The following is a 20,386-nucleotide window of genomic DNA, read 5'->3' as shown; positions in this document are numbered from 1 at the left end:
AAAAGTTAAAAGTAGAGCTACCCTATGACCCAACAATTGCACCAATTGGGTATTTATCCAAAGGTTACAAACATTGTGATTCGAAGGGGCACTTGCACCCCAATGTTTATAGCAGCAATGTCCACAATAGCCAAAATATGGAAAGAGTCCAGATGTCCATCGACAGATGAATGGATAAAGAGGATGTGGTATAGATATACAATGGAATAATCCTCAGCCATCTAAAAGAATGAAATCTTGCCATTTGCAACGAAGTGGAACTAGAGCGTATTATGCTAAGCCAAATAAGTCAGTCAGAGAAATACAAATACCATATGCTTTCACTCATATGTGGAATTTAAGAAACAAAACAGATGATTATAGGGGAAGGGAAGGAAAAATAAAGTAAGACAAAAACAGAGCAGGCAAACCATAAGAGACTCTAAACTATAGGGAACAAACTTAGAGTGGCTGGAGGGAAGGAGGGTGGGGGATGGGATAATCGGGTGATGGGCATTAAGGAGGGCACTTGATGGAATGAACACTGGGTGTTATACGCAACCGATGAATCACTGAATTCTATCCCTGAAACTAATAATACAGTATATGTTAATTAAATTGAATTTAAATAAAAAAATTTTAAAAAGAAAGGAATATCAGAGGAATGGAATTGACTGCAGAGAGCTGACAGCTCAGCCTGTTCATGCCACCCACTTACTCCCAGGCTCAGCTGTAAGCACCAATTGCCATATGTTGTCTTCTTTACCTGACAGTGTGCCCAGCTGCTTCTATTTGCTGTCCCTGATCTCAGGCTGGCTGGGCATCATGTGTTCCCAGTAGCACAGACACCTGTCCTCCTGGGCAGAGTCCCAGAGCCAACAACAGGGTGTCAAAGCTTAAGGAATATGGACGTCATCCAGGCCAACCCCATACAACTGCTCTACAGATGGGGAAACCGAGCCCCAGAGAAACCCCAGGGACAGGAGTCTGTGTACAAAAAGCACTGGGACCAGTCTTAGATAAGAGTAGGTGATTCTTGGGAAGGCTTTCTACATAGAAACATGCATTCCCTCAATAAATTTTTACTGAGTGTCTGCTGTGTTAACCACCGGCTGGGCTATGGTGTGAGAGATCCTCAGATGAATGAAAAATAACTTCTGTCCTGGAATAGCTAACTGAGATCTGAGTTGGAGGGGTTGGGGAGTAGGAAGGAGAAAAGAATTAAAGAGAATATTCACATACATTGTGGACAAGAGAGCACTGGTATGGGAGCAAGAAGGCCCTGGTGACTCCTATCAGCTATGTGTTTCCGGGCCAGTGACTTGCCCTCTCTGAGCCTTGGCAACCTTGTCTACAAAATGGGTATGATAACCTCAGCTTTGCCTAACCCACAGAGAAGACATCTGGAGAACTCTAACGTATAATATGTGGTTGAAGATATTTTAATAAATGAATAAATACACTGATTGCAAACAAATATATTTGTACCAAGGCAAGGGACTGGTACATGGTGGGAAGGTTACACACGCCCTCCCTCCCTCCGCTGAAAGCAGCCCCCTCCCAAAGCCCTGAACACAACACACTGGGCAGAGGTACAAAAGGAGAGACAGGCTGGGTGGCTAGAAGGGATCAGCTGGTGGGGGCGGCACAGAAAGAGGAAATGGAAGAGGTGAGATGAGCAAAATTTCCTTCCTGTTGTGCCGTCAATGGAGCATGATAGGAAGAATTTGGTCTGGCGCGAGATTCTGGCACGACATCTATTCAACGTGAGTAAACATGGGCTTTACCAGAACTTCTAAATTGGGGGGCAAGTTTGCAGCTTAGAAATTCCAACTTGGAGACCCTAGAGAGAGTCCAAGCCCAGTCATGGGCTTGGCCCACAAGGGGATGAAGTTTGCCCAAGGAAGACAGAGAAATAGAGAGAAAGAGATGGAGAGTGAGGCAGAATGGGAGGCAGGGCCAAACTGGCGCTCTTCCATGAGAACGCCAGCTTGTCAAGTGCTGGCCGGGCTATGCCAGCAAATCACCTCCCGGCCCTCCGGCTTGGGCTCCGTGTGAGTAGTGCCAGGCACTCTGCGTGCAGGTGAACAAAACCTCTGGCTATGAGGAATTTGCAGTCTAGCAGGGAGACAGACTTGCCCCTGAACAATATTTCCCCTACGGACTCAGGAAGCTCAAAGCAGGGCATCACGGATGCCTGGAGAGACTGGGGAAGCTTCTGGGGGGAGATGGGCCTGGAGTAGCTGGTGGAGGACAGGAAGGGTCAGGCTGCCGGCAAAAGCTTCACAGATTCAAGTCCTTGGCTGACAATAGAAGCAGGTGTTTTGAAAATGTGATGTCACTTTTTGCTGTGATAGTAGATGTGTCCAACGTGTTAAAATTGTGTGTTAGGAGCGTGTGAGAGCAGTATGTATTTTAGGATCTCTATTCTGAAGTTGAAGCAACATGGCATCCTGTAGGAGAGGGCCCTGTGCATCCTGGCTGCCTGGCTTCAGGGGCTGGGGTCTGCACCCTTCCCAGGGCGAATCATCCTTGCACATCTTAAAGAGCAAGAAGATGAGTTCAGAGCCTTCTCCTCCCAGCCCACGTCAACATGGGCAAGTCCCTCTTGTCCTTAAGTAGTCTCTCTTGCTGCGGTGCCCTGCTCTCTCTGCTTTGGCTACTCTTGGGACCCGTGGAGAACAGCTGGGAACTAAACCCTCTGCATCAAAGAATATGGTCAAGTGCTGCCCAGCTGTCTGCCGCCTGACTTCTCGGCTACTATCCCAGCAGCTGGGCAGAGAAGAGCGGGTCAAGAAGGAAAAACGCAGGACACATGAGGTGGTCGGCTGGTGCTGCTACTGGGTCAGGACTGGGGTGGGTCTATGGAAGGCAGGGTGAATTATGGAAGAGCCTACCTGGCCAGGCTCAGCCCTTCCTGGAACTCCCTGACCCTGGAACCGTGACTGACTTCCTCTGGCTGGAACCTGTTCATTCCAGGAGGATCCAGCCTTTGCTGGGAAAATGCCTCAGTGAATTCCCCAGAAACCTGGCCATCGGTGCAAGGGCTGTGAACCTCCACAACTGGCCCTGCACACCAGGGAGTAGGTGTCTGAGGGGCTGTGGCTGGAAATTCAGCTCAAGAGGAAGCAGATGGGCTGAGGTATTTCGAAAGAGGATGAGACAATTTGAACAGCAAAATCAATGATGATAATAATGGAATAAAATTAATACTCATGAGTCCATACCGATACACATAAATAAATTGAGAGAAGGGCCAACTCTTTTTTATGGTAAAGCCCAATTAGTAAATGTAAAAAGAATGATGGAAGTTGTGAGAGTGATTTGCTGGGGTAAGAGGTTTTAGCTTCCTGAGCTGGAATTTTTGACGTAGGCATAAAAACTGGTGTCATTTTGTAAAGTTTCTGGATAAAAGACTGGGGAGGAGAGTCTTGCAGGTTTTGGCATAGCTCCACAGAGTAATTGTTACTGGTCCTGGCAGAGGCGAAGCCAGGGTTCCAGCCCTGCCAGGATTACCACTCGGGCAACTAGTTTGAGCAACGCACAGCGGTTCCTCCCTTTCTGGCTCCAAGCGTGGCTGTGCAGCCGATGGAAATGCACACAACTTTTCTGTGCACGGCACCTCTGGACGCCCGGCTGCAACTCTGGTCACGCCTGAGGAAAGCACAGCTCTGGCAGAAAAGCAAGATGAAGACCCGCTGGAAGATCCAAAACTTCATTTGAATATTGAGGAATTAAACAAGGACTTTATGGTGAAAAGCAAGGAACTCTACGACTCTCTCATGAGTTGCCATTGGCAGCCCTTGGATATAGTTCACTCTAAAATCCCAGATGAGCCCCCAAGAAGCATGAGGTTCATTAAGCTACCCAACTGTCATATTAGTTGCCTCCTGTTTTGTTTTTAAAGATTTTATTTGTTTTCTCAAGACAGAGAGAGAGAGCGCGCGTACGCGCTTGCGCTTGCTAGTGTGGGGAGGGGCAGAGGAAGGGGAAGAAGCAGGCTCCCAGCTGAGCAGGGACCTCCATGCAGGGCTCCATCCCATGACCCTGAGATCAAGACCTGAGCCAAAGGCAGACGCTTAACCGGCTGAGCCACCCAGGCACCCCTGTTTTTGTTTTTGAAAAAAAAAAAATCTCCCGGGGCGCCTGGGTGGCTCAGCCGTTTAGCGTCTGCCTTAGGCTCAGGTCATGATCCCAGGGTCCTGGAATCGAGCCCCGCATCGGGTTCTTTGCTTGGCAGGGAAGCCTGCTTCTCCCTCTCCCACTCCCCCTGCTTGTGTTCCCTCTCTCGCTGTCTCTCTCTGTCAAAAAATAAATAAAAATCTTTAATTAAAAAAAAAAATCTCCCAGGAATGTACTGGATTCTCTATGTAAATAAATACAAGTCTTCAGGACTTAAATGTGACTGATGTGATAAAATGCAATGTAAATAAACTTTACCAGCACACACACACACACACACACAAGAATTATGGAAATAGAAAATCACTGTTTGGCAAACAATACAGTAAAAATTGTCAGCATCATCAATGAATGTTAATATTAGTGGGCAAAAGTTGATAAGAATGAGTATTTGCATAATCTCAAAGTACCTCCCCACAAGATGCTTATTAATTACAAAGGAATAAATAGTAATTTTACAGTGGAAAAACCTGTCAGACACCATCTTACCAGGTGATTAAAGTTAACATCGCCAGTAATGAGATGTATTGAAATCATATACCTCTGGTATAATGCACTGAGAAGGACACAGCATCACTTCTGTGGTGCTCCTGCCTAAAACACATAACTGTAATTTAATCTGGAAGAAGCATCAAACCAAAAGTTAGGGATATTCTACATTCCTCTTCAAAACTATCAAGGTCATGCAAGACAAAGCAAGACTGAGGAACTGCCCCAGAAATGGAGAGACTAAGGAGCCACAACAATCAAATGCAATGTGGGAGTCTGCTTCAGATCTTGGACCAGAGCAAGGACATTAGTGAGACAGTTGGTGACATTTGAATAAGGTCTGTAGAATGGTATTGAGTCAATGTTACTTTCTTGGTTTAGATCATTATACTGTGGTTCTGTGGTTCACATTAGGGGAAACTGGCTGACAGGTGTATAGAAATTCTGTGCACAATTTTTGCAAGTCTAAAAATTATCTTAAAATAAAAAGTTTGAACAAGGTTGGGGGGGTGATGAGGAAAGAGCCTAGGTTCTAGAACTTAGCTGTTCTAATTCTCTCGAGAGACTTAATACAGAATGGAAGACAAGCCAATCTTAAAAGGTTATCCATCCCCAGGATGGAACCAGGGCTCTATGGCTCCTGTTGGGCATCTCCTTATTCTTTATCCTCCCTGTTGATAACCAGCATCAAGAGACTTGGAGACCCACCCACTTGGAAGGTCCTCTGCTCCCCTCTCTTGGAGTGAGAACCCATCACAGCTTGACCTCCATGCTAGGTGGCCTGTGGACCCCAGGGAAAGGCAGATGTTGAAGTCCGTGTCCACCTCTCTGGGGACATTTAGTTCTCATGGTGGCTGTCCGAGGAAGGCAGCGTCCCCACCCCCAATACAGATCTGAACACCAAGGCGCAGAGAGGTGAAGCCACCTTCTCTAGATCACACATAGGTACGCACAGAGCCAGAGTTAAGCCCGGCACTGTGTGACTCCAATGCCAGGGCCTGTGACCACCTGGCATTATTCTGTTACTGCTTAATTCAGGTACAGACAGCAGGCATTGACCAAGCACCTGCTGTGTATCAGGCTGGTAGTGGGATTGGAGGGGGAGGTGGCTGAGACATTGCCCCCAGACCACAGGTGCGGTCCTGGCAGAGAAGTACCCTCATACTGGCAAGCATATGGCAAGCAGAATGTCACACACACACACACACACACACACACACACAGAGTCAGTGAGTTTCTGCTCTTGCCTGGCCCTAGGTTCAGGCTGGTGGGTCAAGTATGGTCCTTGCCCTGGGAGTTCCTGACCTAGGAGGAGAGCAGACAAATAATCAGGCAGAGATACATGCTGCGATGCAGGTGGCAGAGGGAGAAGGGTGGGGGAAGGGGGAAGATGGTTTGGAAAGTCTAGGAGATGAGAATCGTGCTGACACTCTGGGGAGGCAGACACAGCTCTGCTTGGTGGGAGTTATGGCCAGAGGAGATGTGGGGGAGGATGGTAGTAAGATCATGCTGGAGAGGTGTCTGAGATCGATGCAGCTGGCTGGAGTTAGGAAAAGCTGCCTAGCAAAGGCCTGAAGGTCCGGACTGGAGCTGTTCATCTCCTTGGCCCAGCTGCCTGGGAACTGGTCCAGAGAGGTGTGGTTGGGGACGCGTGTTTTCCGAAGTCAGTAGATTGTCTTTGGGTGGGGGGGAGTTGCTCCTTAATGAGGGGCGGTCGTTTGGGTTTGACTCGTTTCCAGGGAGGGAAATAGGCTGGGGCAGGCGCAAAGGGATGCTTTGTTCCGGAATAAAGCGGGATGTGTGCAGGGCCGATCCAGAGAGGGCGAAAGACTCATACTCTCTCTGCACTTCTCTGAGGAAGCAGGATCCAGGAGCTGCTGCTCTCCTCCTGGGTGAGGTTGGACACCCCCCGGCAAGTGGGTCTGGCTCTGGGAGGTTATGGCCATGGCTGGAGTGGGGTGGGCCCTACCCACGGGCTGCAGGGAGAGACTGGGTCCGGTGGCTTAGAGAGTGGCCACAGGTGTGGGGAGAGAGAAGTGTGAACGGGTCAGGGTGGAGCATTCTCTTTAGGGCAACTCTTAGAGCAGTTGCCTCAGCAGCCGGGGAGTGAGGCTGTCTGCTGACCGCATCCCCCTTGACTCCCGCTCTGAGAATCTGCTCTGTGGATTCTGAAAGTCCCTGAGAGTTGGTATCAGACAACTGACCTCAGGCATTCCCTTTCCTCCCTGGGCCTCGGGTTCCCCAGCGGAGACAGATGAGATGGTCTTTAAACCAACCCCCCAGCTCTCTGGTCTTCTTTTGCACACATCCACATGCTCTCCTTGTGCCCCCTGGTCCTCTCTTGTTACCCCCTGCCCAGGTCCTCAGCTCCCTCCTTCTGCCCCAGACAGTCTCAGGATTTTCTCTTATCTATCCCGGGCTAAGCCAAGTGTTATTTGGGGGCCTGGAAGGGAACCGATAGTTATGGCACTCATTTAATTACTAGAAAAACTCCAGGAAGGAGACATTTTATAGGTAAGGCTCAGAGAGGTTAGGCAATTTGCCCAGGGTGACTCAGCCATTAAGAAGTGGACTAATCTATTCTGTCTATTCTTCCATGCTGCACCATGCTGAGTGTCCCACCCTCCCTGAGGGTAGTGGAGGTGATGACTGTATTTCATTTTGAGCCAAGCATAATGCTGAAATATAAATGCAAGGAGCTCTCGTGGTAAGAGTTCAGGCAACAATGAGAGAGACAAAGGAGATAAAAGCAAAAACGATTCAGGAAAGACATGGCAATCATACCTGCTTCTGCAGCAGCTCCTTCAAGAGTTGGGCTCTAAAACCGCTTCGTTTTTATTAACTGAAATAAGCTTTGGGAGGAGGGGTTGCCTTGTGATTTTATCAATGTCGCAAACATCCCCAGTCCCTGATAAGAGCCAGGAAACATTAAGTAATGTGGGGTCCCAGGGAGCATGGGGAGCAGGCGGGCCTCACATCTCCCAGGGAGCAGGAGGAAACTTCAAAGGCCCTCATGCCCTGCAGGGGACTGGACAAACCACTCTTCCAGCCAGGCTCTGTGATTCCACAAATCCAGGGGGGTTTAGTGCAGTGGACGGAGCTCTGGACATGAAAACAGACAAGATACACCAAAACATTCCCAAAGATTATTCCTGGAGGCAATTAGCCTCTTTTCTATTTTTTTCCCCTTATATTTCCGCATTTTACATTGCGCAATATTATTTTTGTAATCAGGAAAAATATATGTTAAAAAAAATAAAGAGAAAAGGAGAGTGTGCCACGGTCCAGGGCTCTGCAGTTCGAGGCTCTAAGGTCAGCTCTGCCTGATTTGTGGTGTGGCTCTGGGCTTCCTGAGAAACCATGGAGGTAACACCTGCTGCCTCTAACAAGGGACCCAGGAGGACTTGCAAGGACCAGGCTATAAGAGTCTGGGGAAGCGTGGAGCCCTGTGTAAATGTCAGGACCCGTTACTATTGTTTTCATTGTGTTTTATACATCACAATGAGTCCAAATGCAAGGCTTCTCATAGTGGACCATGAAGAGGGTAGCTGTCCATCCCGTGAGTCTGAGGTCAGGGCTCCCAGCAGTGGAGCTCCCCGCATATGGTCCAGGGCTCTGGCTCTGGATCCGCTGCAGGGACTCTGTTTCTGACCCTGTAGCACACTTGCTGAGTGGCCTTGGGCAGATTAGTCGCCCTCTCTGAGCCTCAGTTCCTCATTTGTAAAGTGGGAGTGGTAATAGTGCTTGTCTCACAAGGTTGTTGTGAGCAGTGAGTACATGAATACACAGAAAGCTTGGCAGAGGGGACTACAACTGGCTTGTTATTTTCTCTGAGAGGCAGTATGACTCAGTGTTTAAGAGCATGGACTCTGGGAGGGGCGCCTGGGGGGTGCATTCGGTTAAGCATCCGACTCTTGGTTTCGGCTCAGGTCATAATTTCAGGGTTGTGAGATTGAGCCAGGCCCCATGGTGGGTTCCACGCTTAGCGTGGAGTCTGCTTGAGATTCTCTCCCTCTCCCTCTCCTTCTGCCCCTCTCCCTATGCTCGCTCTCTCTCTCTCAAAATAAATACATAGATAAAATCTTTAAAAAAAATCTGGGTTTCAATTCCTGGATCTACTAGTCACTTGCTGTGTGATCTTGGGCCAGTTCCCTAACCTCTCTGTGCTTCAGTGTCATCAGCTATAAAATGGGGCTGATAATAGTATTTAACTTCTATAACTTCTGTAAGGTAAATGTGAGGATTGAGTAAGTCAATACATGTAAAACTCCTTGCCCCAGCACCCAGCACACCGTCAGGGCTCTATGATGTTAGCTGTTAAAATGATTGCCTGCGATTTACTCCTCACAAAATTCTTTGCTGTGAGTGCTATTTATTTTATGGGCGAGAAGACAGCAAGTCAAGAGCTCCAGGACGGAAGCCTTGACTTTGTGTTAGGGCTGGCAGGGCCCGAAGTTCAAGCCCAAGGGCATCCCAAACCAAGCAGTGAAGCAGAGACCCGGCTCTGCCCCGAGTAGGTTGTTCATGAGTTCTCTCCCAGTGTGCTATTCCTGAGGCACCAAACTTCTTCCTTCGGGGCCTCCTTGTGTGGCTCGCCTTTCCTTTCCCTGTTGTTCATTCACGTACCATCAGCCCCCCAGCCTCTTCCATTCAGGCACCCCAAGCAACAACTGCAGCCTGGTCTCCTGTCACTTCATCTCTAGTCCCCATCCTTCACCCTTGTCTTTTAATGAGCTAGCTCAGACTCAGCCTGCGTTCAAATCCCAGCTCTGTGACTTACTAGCTGTGTGGCCTCGGGCAAGTTCCTTAGCCTCTCTGTGACGAATTTTCCTCCTATATAAAATGGAGATGATAATAGCACCTGCATCAGGGTGGTATTGCCAGGATGAAATGAATGGATGCATGCCGAGTTCTGAGAACAGAGCCTGGCCCAACCTAAGTGCTACGGAAGTGGTGGGTGTTTGTCACCGTTGTTGCTGTAATTGTCATATACGCAGTAGAGTTGAACATCTGGTGTTTTCTCAAACCCCAGGGCGGTGGGGAAATAGAGTGATCCCCAGCTGTTACCAGTTCACCCAAAGGCAAGTATTCTTCTACCTATGTCCCAAGGCCGGAGCACTTTCCACAGCCAGACACTGCAGTCAGAGAGGGCGTCACTTCAGAGCTCCTTGCTTCAATTTTTCCAGCCACAGCGAGGCCAGAAACGCAGAATGGTAAAACCAGATTTATAGGCGGAGGGGGCCCATCCCAAGCTGAGCCAGGGTGGAGTCCAGGCCTTGGGACTCCATCTCCACCCCAGTCCTCGCAGAGCCTCCTGGGGAGGGGAGCCTCCTGAGGGAGGAAGCTGGGGGTGGCCAGAGGGCACATCCTGTGACATTGGTCCAGGGAGGCTGTGCCAACTGGAGACAGCACTTGAACATGGCTCCAGGAGAGCAGTGGGCTGGACGTGCTCCACGGCTCGGGGCTCCCAAGGCCACTGCGGCACGCTGGCCTGGGCTGGGGAGAGGCCCCACACAAGGAGGGTCTTGGCTCTGCTGTGTCCAGGGCACAAGTGGGGGGCCGGCAGAAAACCAGGCAAGGGAAAAATGAGGCGTGAGAAGAAGGGATGAAAAGAGGTGACAGTGCTGATTAAGTCCATGGTCACTTGTTGAATTCCTCTCAGATGCCAGCCCTGCGCTAGTGAGTTCCAACCTCTGCCTCGCAGAGGGGGCGAGCCACTCTCAAAAGGGGACTCCGCCCAAGGAGCCAGGCTCCATGACTGAGGAGTGACCTTCTGCGAGTGCTGGGGGTTGGGGCAGGAGTTACACCAGCCTAGCGGCCTGGGCAGCCTTCTGGGAAGGGAGAATTTGGGTTGCATTTTAAAGGGTATGATTTCCAAATTGTAAGGAGGCCAGCATAATTTTTGTTCACTAGAAGTGATCTCAGATGTTATTCTTGGTTTTACATTTTGAAAGCTGGTGTGGCTTTTTGGGGTAACCTTTGAGCTTGTTTATTTGTTCACTAGTCACAGCTGCACTGTAGACAGCACACTCAGTATGGCCAGGCCACAGGGAACCTGCACGGGCCCCTGTCCCCAAGGTCTCTTGGCTGGGGAGGAGGGCAGCTCCGGCACCGATGTGGCAGGTCGAGGAGGAAAGGTGATGGAGACACAGACAAGGACAGAGGGAAATGGGCAGGGGTAGGTCAGGCTTCATGGGGTCTTGATCAGGGGTATGCCAGTAAAGGTTTAATAACCAGCTCTCAGGGATGGGGGTGGGGGTGGGGAGCACATGCAAGAAGGAGAGGAAGCTCCAATTTGTAGCATTTGCCATGGTGTAAATATCCCCACCATGACCAGTTTCAAGCTACCAACTTAACATCCCCAAATGCAGAACTGGTTAATATCATGAGCGTTTGTTGGATGCCTCCCAGATGTTGCATAACTGGCTCTCACAAGCCTGTGGGAGCTGCTTCAGCATATTAATGACTTTGGATATTTTCTCCACTGGTTACTAAGGTCAGAAGTCCCGCTACCAGAGGCTCGTTCTTCAACTTCAGGTTTGGCCATACTGAAAAGTGGAGCTAGAGGGAAAGGGTCACCAGTGCTACCTTATATCGTTGGGGCCATCCAATTCTGGGTCCCTCATTTGCTGACCTGAAGCTGGGGGCAATGGGACTCCACCGATTCCAAGCCTCAGTTTCCTCATCTAGAAAATGGGAATCATAATAGTATTGCTTCCCAGAACTATGGTGAGGATTAAAGGAGAAAATTACACCTGTGTGGTCAGCTCACGGGAGGAGCTCAACTAACATGGCTGCCTTCCTGCCTAGATGGACGTAGTGATATCCTCTCCCTTGTTGCCTCGACTGTGACTTCTCTGAGAGGCCTAGGGAGGGGAGCCCTAGATCCTCAGGCGGGGGCATTACTCTTCAGCCAGAGATTCTTGCTGAGTCAAAGCTGGAGCCAGCCCAGGCCAGCAGCTTCAGGAAGTCACAAAGAGGATGATGTTACTGCTCCAGAGACAAGCTGTAGTTTGCCTTTGTGCCCTTGGCTTCATTGTCGGGGAAGCTCTGCTCACCTCACCCTTGTTTTCCCTCCTCTTTAAATCCTCCCTCTCCGTATAGTTCCCTAGATTCCCCCAAAGGTTCCACTGCAGAACTTCATACTGCTAATTCGTACTAGCATGTAAATAGCTGATACTCTCATTTATTCCTCTCAAGGTATTGCTGGATAAACCAAATGAATTCAGGCATAAGGAAAAGTGAACACAAAAAAGAAAAACCCGAGTGAGTCCAGAGGGACAGGTAGGTGTGAGTTGACAGGGACCTGAAGGGCAGTCAGGAGCATGGGGTTCATGGTCTCAGAGTTCGAAGCGACCTGGAAAGATTCCCAGAGTGAACGGTCAGGAGGCCAGAGGGCCCAAGAGGGAAGGGAACAGTGTTCCAGGTGGAAGGAGCCTTGTAAAGGTGACCTGGGCCAGCCTGGACCCTAACCTCTGGCTTTGATCAAAACGATCATCAGACTTGGTTGTTTGTTAAAGCAGGGACTTTGAGAACCCAGGTCAGAATCAATGTCAGTAATGCTGGACCAGAAGAGCCAGTGTTTAATTAGTGATAACTTCTGATTAATAATCCCTAATCAGGTCCAAGTGCAGAAGAGCACTCCCTCCTCCCAACCCCAGTAGCTCATGGACTCCAACACCAGCCAGGCCCCTTACTGTTGCCCAGGAAAGGGAGGGGCTCAGGGAAAGGAGACCCCAGATGCACAGGACCAGGAAAGGAAGGCACAAGGCAAAGTTCCTGAGGCCAGTCCAGAGCCCAACCCTAGATAAAGCCACCCAGGCTGAGCTCCTAGGTAGGGCTAGAGCATGTGTGTGATTTTCCCCAACATTTGGCAGATGCCATTTAATAGGAGTCCAAGGGTGGTACAGAGGTTCAATGAGTAGGAAGACTCTGGGGTTTCCCTGGGAGATGTTCTGTCTCAGCAGCATTGTATATTTCCATCAGCTGTGAGGTCCCAGTGTCATGGATATAGGATGGGTCCACTGAGGGCCTGAGTCAACATTTCTTTCAGAGTTCTACCTGGGAAAAAAAAGAGACAAAACTTCTACCAGGAAGGATTGGGGCAAATGTTTGCAATGTAAAAGCTAAATCCTTACCATATAAAACCACTTATAAAATGAGAATTCCATCCATTAAAACAATGAACTATTCACAGAAGAAATACAAATAGGCATTGAACATACTAAAAAGTTCAATCTCTCTTGAATCAAAGAATAAAAAATAAAACACAGAGGTGCAAAGTGGGCTTGATTTGTATTTCTTGGTTTATGAACCATGATCACCAGCCTATAGGCCCCACTCCGGAGGCGGTGCATGAGTGCATCCTTGAGTGACGCATTCTTTTTTATCTCCTACTCTCTCCTCCAAAACCCTCTTCTTCATTGGTGAACAATCTAATGTGTTGAACATGAAGTCTCTCTCCTGGAACACAAAACAAGATTAAGCATAATCCTTGGTTCATGACAGATTCTTATCACTGGTGCATGTGAGGCTCTCTCTTAAAAATCATTTTTATTTTATTTTTTAAGATTTTATTTATTTATTTGAGAGAGAGAGAGAGAGAACATGAGCAGAGGGAGGGGCAGAGGGAGAGGGAGAAGCAGGCTCCCTGCTGAGCAAGGAGCCCAATGTGGGACTCGATCCCAGGACCCTGGGATCATGACCTGAGCCGAAGGCAGACACTTAACTGACTGAGCCACCCAGGTGCCCTTAAAAAGCATTTTTAAAAATACAATTAAAACCTGGGAAACCACTGCCCCAGAGGGAACTAACTGGACCACAGACAGTGACCTGCCCTCATCCCATGCCTCTGGCTTCTGCCCAGGCAGCCACCATCTCGAATGCTGTGCCTATCATCCTGCTTTCCCTTTCATCTCTTTGAACTCCTTCAAAGTATTTTTGTTTCATTTGTTTTAATTCTATTAAACAAGTATCATGTATATATTTTTATGGGACTTAAAAATGTTGGACATATTCAAATGGCAGTAAGGAGGTAGAGATTCGCAGGTGGTGGGGGGGGTGAGGAAGGAATCCGGAATGTCTCCCACATTTCAGTCCTAGGTGACTGAGTAGTTGGTGGTGCCATTCAGTTAGAGAGATGCAGGAGAGAAGACACTGGTGGGAAGATGATGGACTCAGTTCTCAACAAAGCAATAATTTAAGCTAACATTCAATGAGTGCCTACTATGTTCTGGGCACTCTTTTCGTAGAGTGTGAAGTGCTCTACGTGAATGATCACATTTAAGCTTCACAAGAACCCCACGAAGTAGGTACTATTATTAGTAGTATCATTTTAAAGATGGAAAAACTGAGGGATGGAAAGGTTTAGTAGGTTCTGAGTCTCTCAGCATGATGGATCACACCTTTCTGCTACAAACCTAGATATACTGGATAAAATATTTTTATTTTTAAAATATTTTTAAAATATTAAATATTTATAAATAAGAATATTGATGTAAAACTAAATATTTATAAATAAAATATTTTTAAAATAACAAAAATAAGGGAAATCCGTAGGTGATAGAAGTCAAGAAAATTGAAAGCCAGAGTGGACACACTAGACATTTATGGATAAAAGAAGTCCCACTGAAGAGAAGTGCTTGTTAAAAAAAAAAAACACATAAGCCACACAAAGAAGAATAATTGTAAGGCACACATGAGGAAGAGTATGGAGACCCAATACACAGGTGAATGGGTACCCCTAAATAATAAAGAAAAATCTGAAAGACATTATCAATTCTTTCAAACGATGAAGGAGAAAATAAAGAAGAGAAGCCATAATGAAAGAAGGGAGTACTATGAAAACACCTGAGGTTAAGCCACCCACCTAAGGTAACAGCTATTAAGTGGTAGGCTCGGGCTCCCCACACTTGTGCTCTTCCTCGTAGCCTACAGGTACTGATGTTGATGTGAAGAGTCTGTGGGGCCTCCCAGAGCAGTAGCAAAAGTGGGTTTGGAGAATGGTAGAGAATGTCTGGTTTCACCTTATTTCTCTCCCATTGTACTCTGGTCTACAGAGCTCCAGAACTGGACGTGTCCTCCCAACATGGCCTCCACCGCCTCCCCTCTGCTGCCCACCACCGAGGTCGCCAGTTCTGAGAACAGCAGCTCTTTCTATGACTATGAGTACTACCTGGACCAGGTGACCTTCATGCTCTGCAGGAAGGACGAGGTGCTGGCCTTTGGCAGGATCTTCCTGCCAATCTTCTACAGCCTGATCTTTGTGCTGGGTTTGGGCGGGAACCTCCTTCTTCTAGTGGTCTTGCTTCGGTATATACCTCGCAGGCGGATGACTGAGGTCTATCTGCTGAACCTGGCCATCTCCAACCTCCTGTTTGTGGTGACACTGCCTTTCTGGGGCATTTCTGTGACCTGGCATTGGGTCTTTGGGAGTTTCTTGTGCAAGATGGTGAGCACCCTCTATACCATCAACTTCTACAGTGGCATCTTCTTCATTAGCTGCATGAGCCTGGACAAGTACCTGGAGATCGTCCACGCTCAGCCCCATCACAGGCTGAGAACCCGGGCGAAAAGCCTGCTCCTGGCTGCCATGGTATGGGCTGTGGCCCTGGCTGTCTCCATCCCTGACATGGTCTTTGTGCAGACACATGAAAACCCCACAGGTGTGTGGAACTGCTATGCAGATTTTGGGGGTCATGCGACCATCTGGAAGCTCTTCCTCCGTTTCCAGCAGAACCTCCTGGGGTTTCTCCTTCCACTCCTTGTCATGGTCTTTTTCTACTCCCGCATTGGCTGTGTGCTGGTCAGGCTGAGGCCCCCGGGCCAGGGCCGGGCTCTAAGGATAGTCATAGCCCTGGTGGTAGCTTTCTTTGTGCTGTGGTTCCCGTACAACCTCACCTTGTTTCTGCACTCACTGCTGGACCTGCAAGTCTTTGGGGAATGCAAGGTTACCAAGCACCTGGACTACGCGCTGCAGGTGACAGAGAGCATCGCCTTCCTTCACTGCTGCTTCACCCCCATTCTCTATGCTTTCTCCAGCCGCCACTTCCGCCAGTACCTGAAGGCTTTCCTCGTCACTGTGCTCAGGCGGCCCCAGGCGCCTGGCCCTGCACAGGCCCCTCTGTCCAGCAGCTCTGAGAGTAGCAGGCTCACTGCCCAAGAAGAAATGACTGGCATGCATGACCTCAGGGAGAGGCAGGCTGAGCGCTCCCCCAACAAGGGTGATATGGGGGAAAATCAAGCCTGAGTGGCCATACCACAGTCCGGTGAGAGTGGATGGGACCTAGCTCGGTTGGGCGTGCACCCAAACTCCTCTCTCCAAAGGCCTCAGGGACCATGTTGCCACGTGCCGTGGTTGGTTCTCAGTGCTCCACCATCAGCGGCATCTGCCTGCTCTTGCCTCCTTCCTCCACTTTCTTTCCTGCCTTCCAGGAAACCATACTCTCTTGCATGAATTGCTAGAGTAGTTTCCCAACTGACCTCTGTGCTTCTTGTCGTCATGCTCTCCTGTCATCTAATCTGTACCCACCAGCCAGAACGATCACCTCACCCTCAGCCATCACTTCCATCTTCCTCAGAGTAGCCCAAGGCTTGCCACCCACCAGTCGGCTCCCTTCCCTGGAGCTCAGCTGGGGAAATACTGCTGCAATATTGTTTAATGTCACAGCTTTGATGGTGGCTCCAAGAGGCTGGTGAGCAGGAGGGGCTGGAAGTGCCCCACATGGGGAACTTCCCCGGAACATGAGAGTTGGCAGGTGGAAGGCGGAGTGAACACATGTTCCCAACAGTCCAGGAGGCTCATCCTCCCTCTGCTTCCCATGCCCCCTCCCTGGAGCCTTCAGGGGTCCCTGGGGCCTGCACAATCAAGTCCAAAGTCTGTCCAGCTTCGAGCCTGGAGCTTTCACAAGGAGAATCCCATACACCAGCTTACCCTTACCCTTCGTTACTTTTCATTTCCTGGACACCAGGCACCCCTTGTTTCTTGCGCATTCCCACCTCCGTGTTTTGTGCTTGCCCACTCTCTTGTGTAACAGGGGTCACTTTTCAGCCAGCTGTCCATTCATCTTTGTCCTGTCATGGAATTCTGCTTGCTCTGGGAAACCACTCGTTGTTCACTCTGCCCTGTGCTTTGGGTGGAGTTCATGTAGAGCACAGGACTTGGGCCAGTTACAGCCTCACTTTTTCCTGGCATGGTGATTCATTTAGGATGGGCACAGGACCCAGGTAGAGCTTGTGAAGTGCGGCAACTAGAACATGCTAGAACAGAGGCATGAGACTGAAGCCAAGAGGATGTGCGGTGTGGGGGTGCTCCTTTGTCAACTCAAACTTCAGAGGGTGAGGTGATAGCACTGTGAATGAGCAGACCCCGAGGGCAGTGTGGAAGTCCCAGAATCTAGGTGGAAGCTCATTCCAGTCGTGGACTTGACGGTTACACGAACCAATATATTCCTTCACATGGTGATGTTCTGTTACTTGCAATCCAAGGATTCCTGGCTGATATACCCTGCCTGGGTGCTTCCCTCTTCATGTCTCCAATGGTTGGCATCCTCCCTGGCCACTGAAAACCTTTCCCCAGGGAGCTCCTGGCACACAGTGACATCTCTCTTTCCTGAGTTTCTAAAACACTCACTGCTTTTCCCCACCTACCAAAACCACCTGGTATAACCTGCCCACATCCTGCTGTGCTGGTCCTGAAAAACCCAGCACAGAGCCTAGCAGATGGTAATGCACGGAAGGAAACTTATAGGTGGATAGACTGGAGGACAAGAGAACACAGGGCTGGGTATATGCAAGCTCCAGGAGAGCAGGGACTTTGCCATGTATTAAATCGATATCCCCTGTGCTTAAGTCAGTGCTTAGAATATAGCAGAGGCTCATTAAGTATTTTTTTTAATGAATGACTGGATCAATAGAGAATGGAGCAGGTGGTCAATATTCTGCCATTCTTTCTTTGCTTCCCCCGAGTTTCGGATGCTCTAGTCACAGCCCGTGTGTCACAAGCAGGGCTGTCCCTGAATGTTGCCAGAGTTGACTGTGCTGATTTTTCACTCTTTGTTTCCCCTGCCTCCATCTTGTTCAGCTCTTGTGCCTTTAATTCTCTCTCCCAAGGCCCCAGACTCCCACTGTCACGAAGGGCTCTGAGCTCCTGTGGTGCCCTAGGAAATGAAGCTTTGGCTCTGAAGGTGGTGATTTGCTTGAGGATGTGGGGGTGGGGTTCTATTTTAGAGCTCCTGAAATCTGCCCCACTGGGGACCTCAGTCCTGCCCAATGAGCAGCCTGACTATACCAACAGGGTCTAGGGACCCAGAGTCTCTGACTTTGTATCCACGATGCACAGATGGGATGGGACAAGCTATGCCAGCCGAGGGACACCTGGCAGGGCTTGTCCCCAGCACTGGTGCATTTGTGTGTGTGTGTGTGTGTGTGTGTGTGTGTGTGTGTGTGTTGCCGTGTGGGCTGTGCATAGTACATATGGCTGTGTATGTGGGTCCGACATGAACATGTCACTGTGTCCACATGGGCCTGGGTCTGTGCCCACAGGTTTTCTGTGTGTTCCTGTGTATCTTTCTCTAGCTGTGTGAGTGTGGGTATGTGCTCTCTGCAAACAGCAGGTGTATAAGAAGGGCCCTAAAGCCTGTGCCCAAGGGGGAGGAGAAGGGCTGGCCACAGGTGACCCATTGATCCCTTTCGCTGTCCTCATTGCCACTGACTGCATTGCTGACCATATCGAGGGCTCTGACTAGAGCACAGAAGGCACCGGTCAGGGAGGGAATTGGAGGTGGGCTCTCACAGCCCAGGTCGGGACAGAGCCCCCTCCATCCTGCCCTTGTTTCCCAGCCTGGATGTTGGTCCCTCCTGCTGCTCTCCATCTGCCCAAAGGCCTGGCTCCCTGGCTGCACTGCTCAGACCTTTCCAGGAAAGCTCCCAGGATTCTCTTGGTCCTCAGATTCTGAGGCAAGCTGGACTTTTCCCCTGGCTGACCCAGGGAGAAGGACAGGCATGGCTCTACTCTGTGAAGGTTTGAGGGTTTACAGCTGTTACTACCTATGGAAAAAAAGAAAAACAACAAACCGAAACAAAAAAACCAAAAACCTCTTTTCTTTCCCAGGTGCCTGCAATTTCGCCATTGGCATGTCATCCCTGATCTTGCTTTGCTATAAGCTATCGTCAGAGAATACACATCGTGGGCTTTTCTTTGAGGGAAAGGAAATCTGGTGCAGCAGTGAGGATTGGGGGGTCAGGACTGTTGCGTCAGAACAGGTAGTGACTAGATGTATTCTTGGGGGTCTCAGTCTTCCTACTGCCTCCAGGCCCCTGGTAGGGAAGGAAGGGTAGCCCCTGTAGACAGTGTGTCCATGCAGAGCACATAGGACTGCAGGTGCCGTGGACCCCTCCCGTACCCACAGGTAGGCCTTGGCTTCTGTGTGCACACTCTAATCCTGGGTGCTCACTGCTTCCTGGGAGGCCTGTTGTTATGGTGGGGATCCATGACTGTGGGATGGTATACTTGTATTCACCTCAACCTGACCCACTGAGGGTTCCCTTGGTCCCAGACATACCCTCAAACATGAAGTTCCTGGGAAATCTACACGAAGTCACTCTCAGTTGAGACCTCTTGGTCTTGACTCAATGGACTTGGGCCCTCAGGTCAGGCCCCTGGTCCAGATTTCTCTGGGTGTGGGGCAAAGGAGGGGATATAGCACCTAGGCCTGGGCAGGGCCCAGGAGTGTGTGAAGGCCCTGCATCTTTGCCCCGATCCTAATACCTGCTCCAGCACAGGGCCTGGCCGTGTGGAGAGCCGGGAGAGGCTCGTTGATAAGCTCCCCATGTGGCTCCCAGCCTCTCAGTCCCCTTCACCCTCTCCTGTGCTCCCCATGTGACTTTTCCTGTGCTCCTGGCCCCTTGCGGAACAGGATGGGATAAACTGGCTTCTCCAAGCCAGTCAGAGCTCAGACATCATCATTTTGGGGCAGCTAGACCCAGAGAAAGGCAGACTCTGGCCCAGAGTCACGTAGCTGGTGGGCACAGACTCTTGCCTCCAGCCCCAGCCCCTCCCTGAGATACTCTAACAGCCTGTTATCCTGCCAAACCTCTGGACAGAACAGCCAGCCTCAAAAACAAATGGAAGAGGCCAGTCATAGATGTGGGATAGATGAGTAAGAGAGAAGCCCACTGGGCATCCTTGCAGGGGTCTATGCTGCCTGGCCCCCCTTCTCCAGCACCCTCTGCCAGCTCCCACGGCCTCTGCCCCTCCTGTCCCGGGCAGCTGGGCTCCGGCAGCAACACACTCTCCCCACCCCCAGCCCTGGTAAGCATGCTTGGCAATGGGATTGTCTCCATCTCACATGCCAGAAAGCTGAGTGAGGCCAGGGTGGGGAAGGAAATGATTTGAGGACATGAAGTAAAACGGCTGAGATGGAGTCAATTTTCTGTCATTTAATCTCCATTTATGGAATTGGGGGTCAGAGATGGAGCAATAAGATACCAAGCCCTATGAGCTCCAGTCGGAGGGAGGGGCCAGGAGGAAGAGAGCAGGACACAGAAAGCAATGACACATAACAGATGTGCTATGATGTGAACAGGGCTAGGGGAACCTCAGGGGATGGAGTGCGTTCTGGGGCAGGGGATGGAAGAGGGGAGATCCAGGAAGGTTTCCAGGAGCAGCCAGCACCAGGGGTGGCCGTTACAGCAAGCCACTCTACTTTACAGACCATTCCGTTAGACAAAGTTGGCA

General features: G+C 49.9%; 1 protein-coding gene and 1 pseudogene across 2 annotated transcripts; both read left to right on the top strand.

Moving 5' to 3' along the window:
- Nucleotides 1-2,694: 2,694 nt before the first annotated feature.
- Nucleotides 2,695-3,884, top strand: LOC144379530 (putative uncharacterized protein C6orf52 pseudogene; annotated as a pseudogene).
- A 2,556-nt stretch (nucleotides 3,885-6,440) lies between these two features.
- ACKR2 (atypical chemokine receptor 2) lies at nucleotides 6,441-18,831 on the top strand. Of its 2 annotated transcripts, XM_036080274.2 has the most exons (3): nucleotides 6,441-6,542; nucleotides 11,851-11,934; nucleotides 14,709-18,831. In XM_036080274.2, the coding sequence occupies exon 3, from the start codon at nucleotides 14,738-14,740 to the stop codon at nucleotides 15,896-15,898; it is 1,161 nt and encodes a 386-aa protein (XP_035936167.2). In that variant the 5' UTR covers nucleotides 6,441-6,542; nucleotides 11,851-11,934; nucleotides 14,709-14,737; the 3' UTR covers nucleotides 15,899-18,831. The 2 variants fall into 2 exon arrangements, with proteins under 2 accessions (XP_035936167.2, XP_035936166.2); XM_036080273.2 differs by lacking the exon at nucleotides 11,851-11,934 and having other exon boundaries at nucleotides 6,455-6,542.
- The last annotated feature ends 1,555 nt before the right edge of the window (nucleotides 18,832-20,386 follow it).

This window comes from Halichoerus grypus, chromosome 1 (genome assembly GCF_964656455.1).
Source record: "Halichoerus grypus chromosome 1, mHalGry1.hap1.1, whole genome shotgun sequence".
NCBI lineage: Eukaryota > Metazoa > Chordata > Mammalia > Carnivora > Phocidae > Halichoerus > Halichoerus grypus.
This window is presented reverse-complemented; position numbering and strand designations above follow the sequence as displayed.

Bases quoted from the DNA above. Each gene is read 5' to 3' on its own strand.
- ACKR2 (XM_036080274.2), top strand. From the start codon at position 14,738: ATGGCCTCCACCGCCTCCCCTCTGCTGCCCACCACCGAGGTCGCCAGT.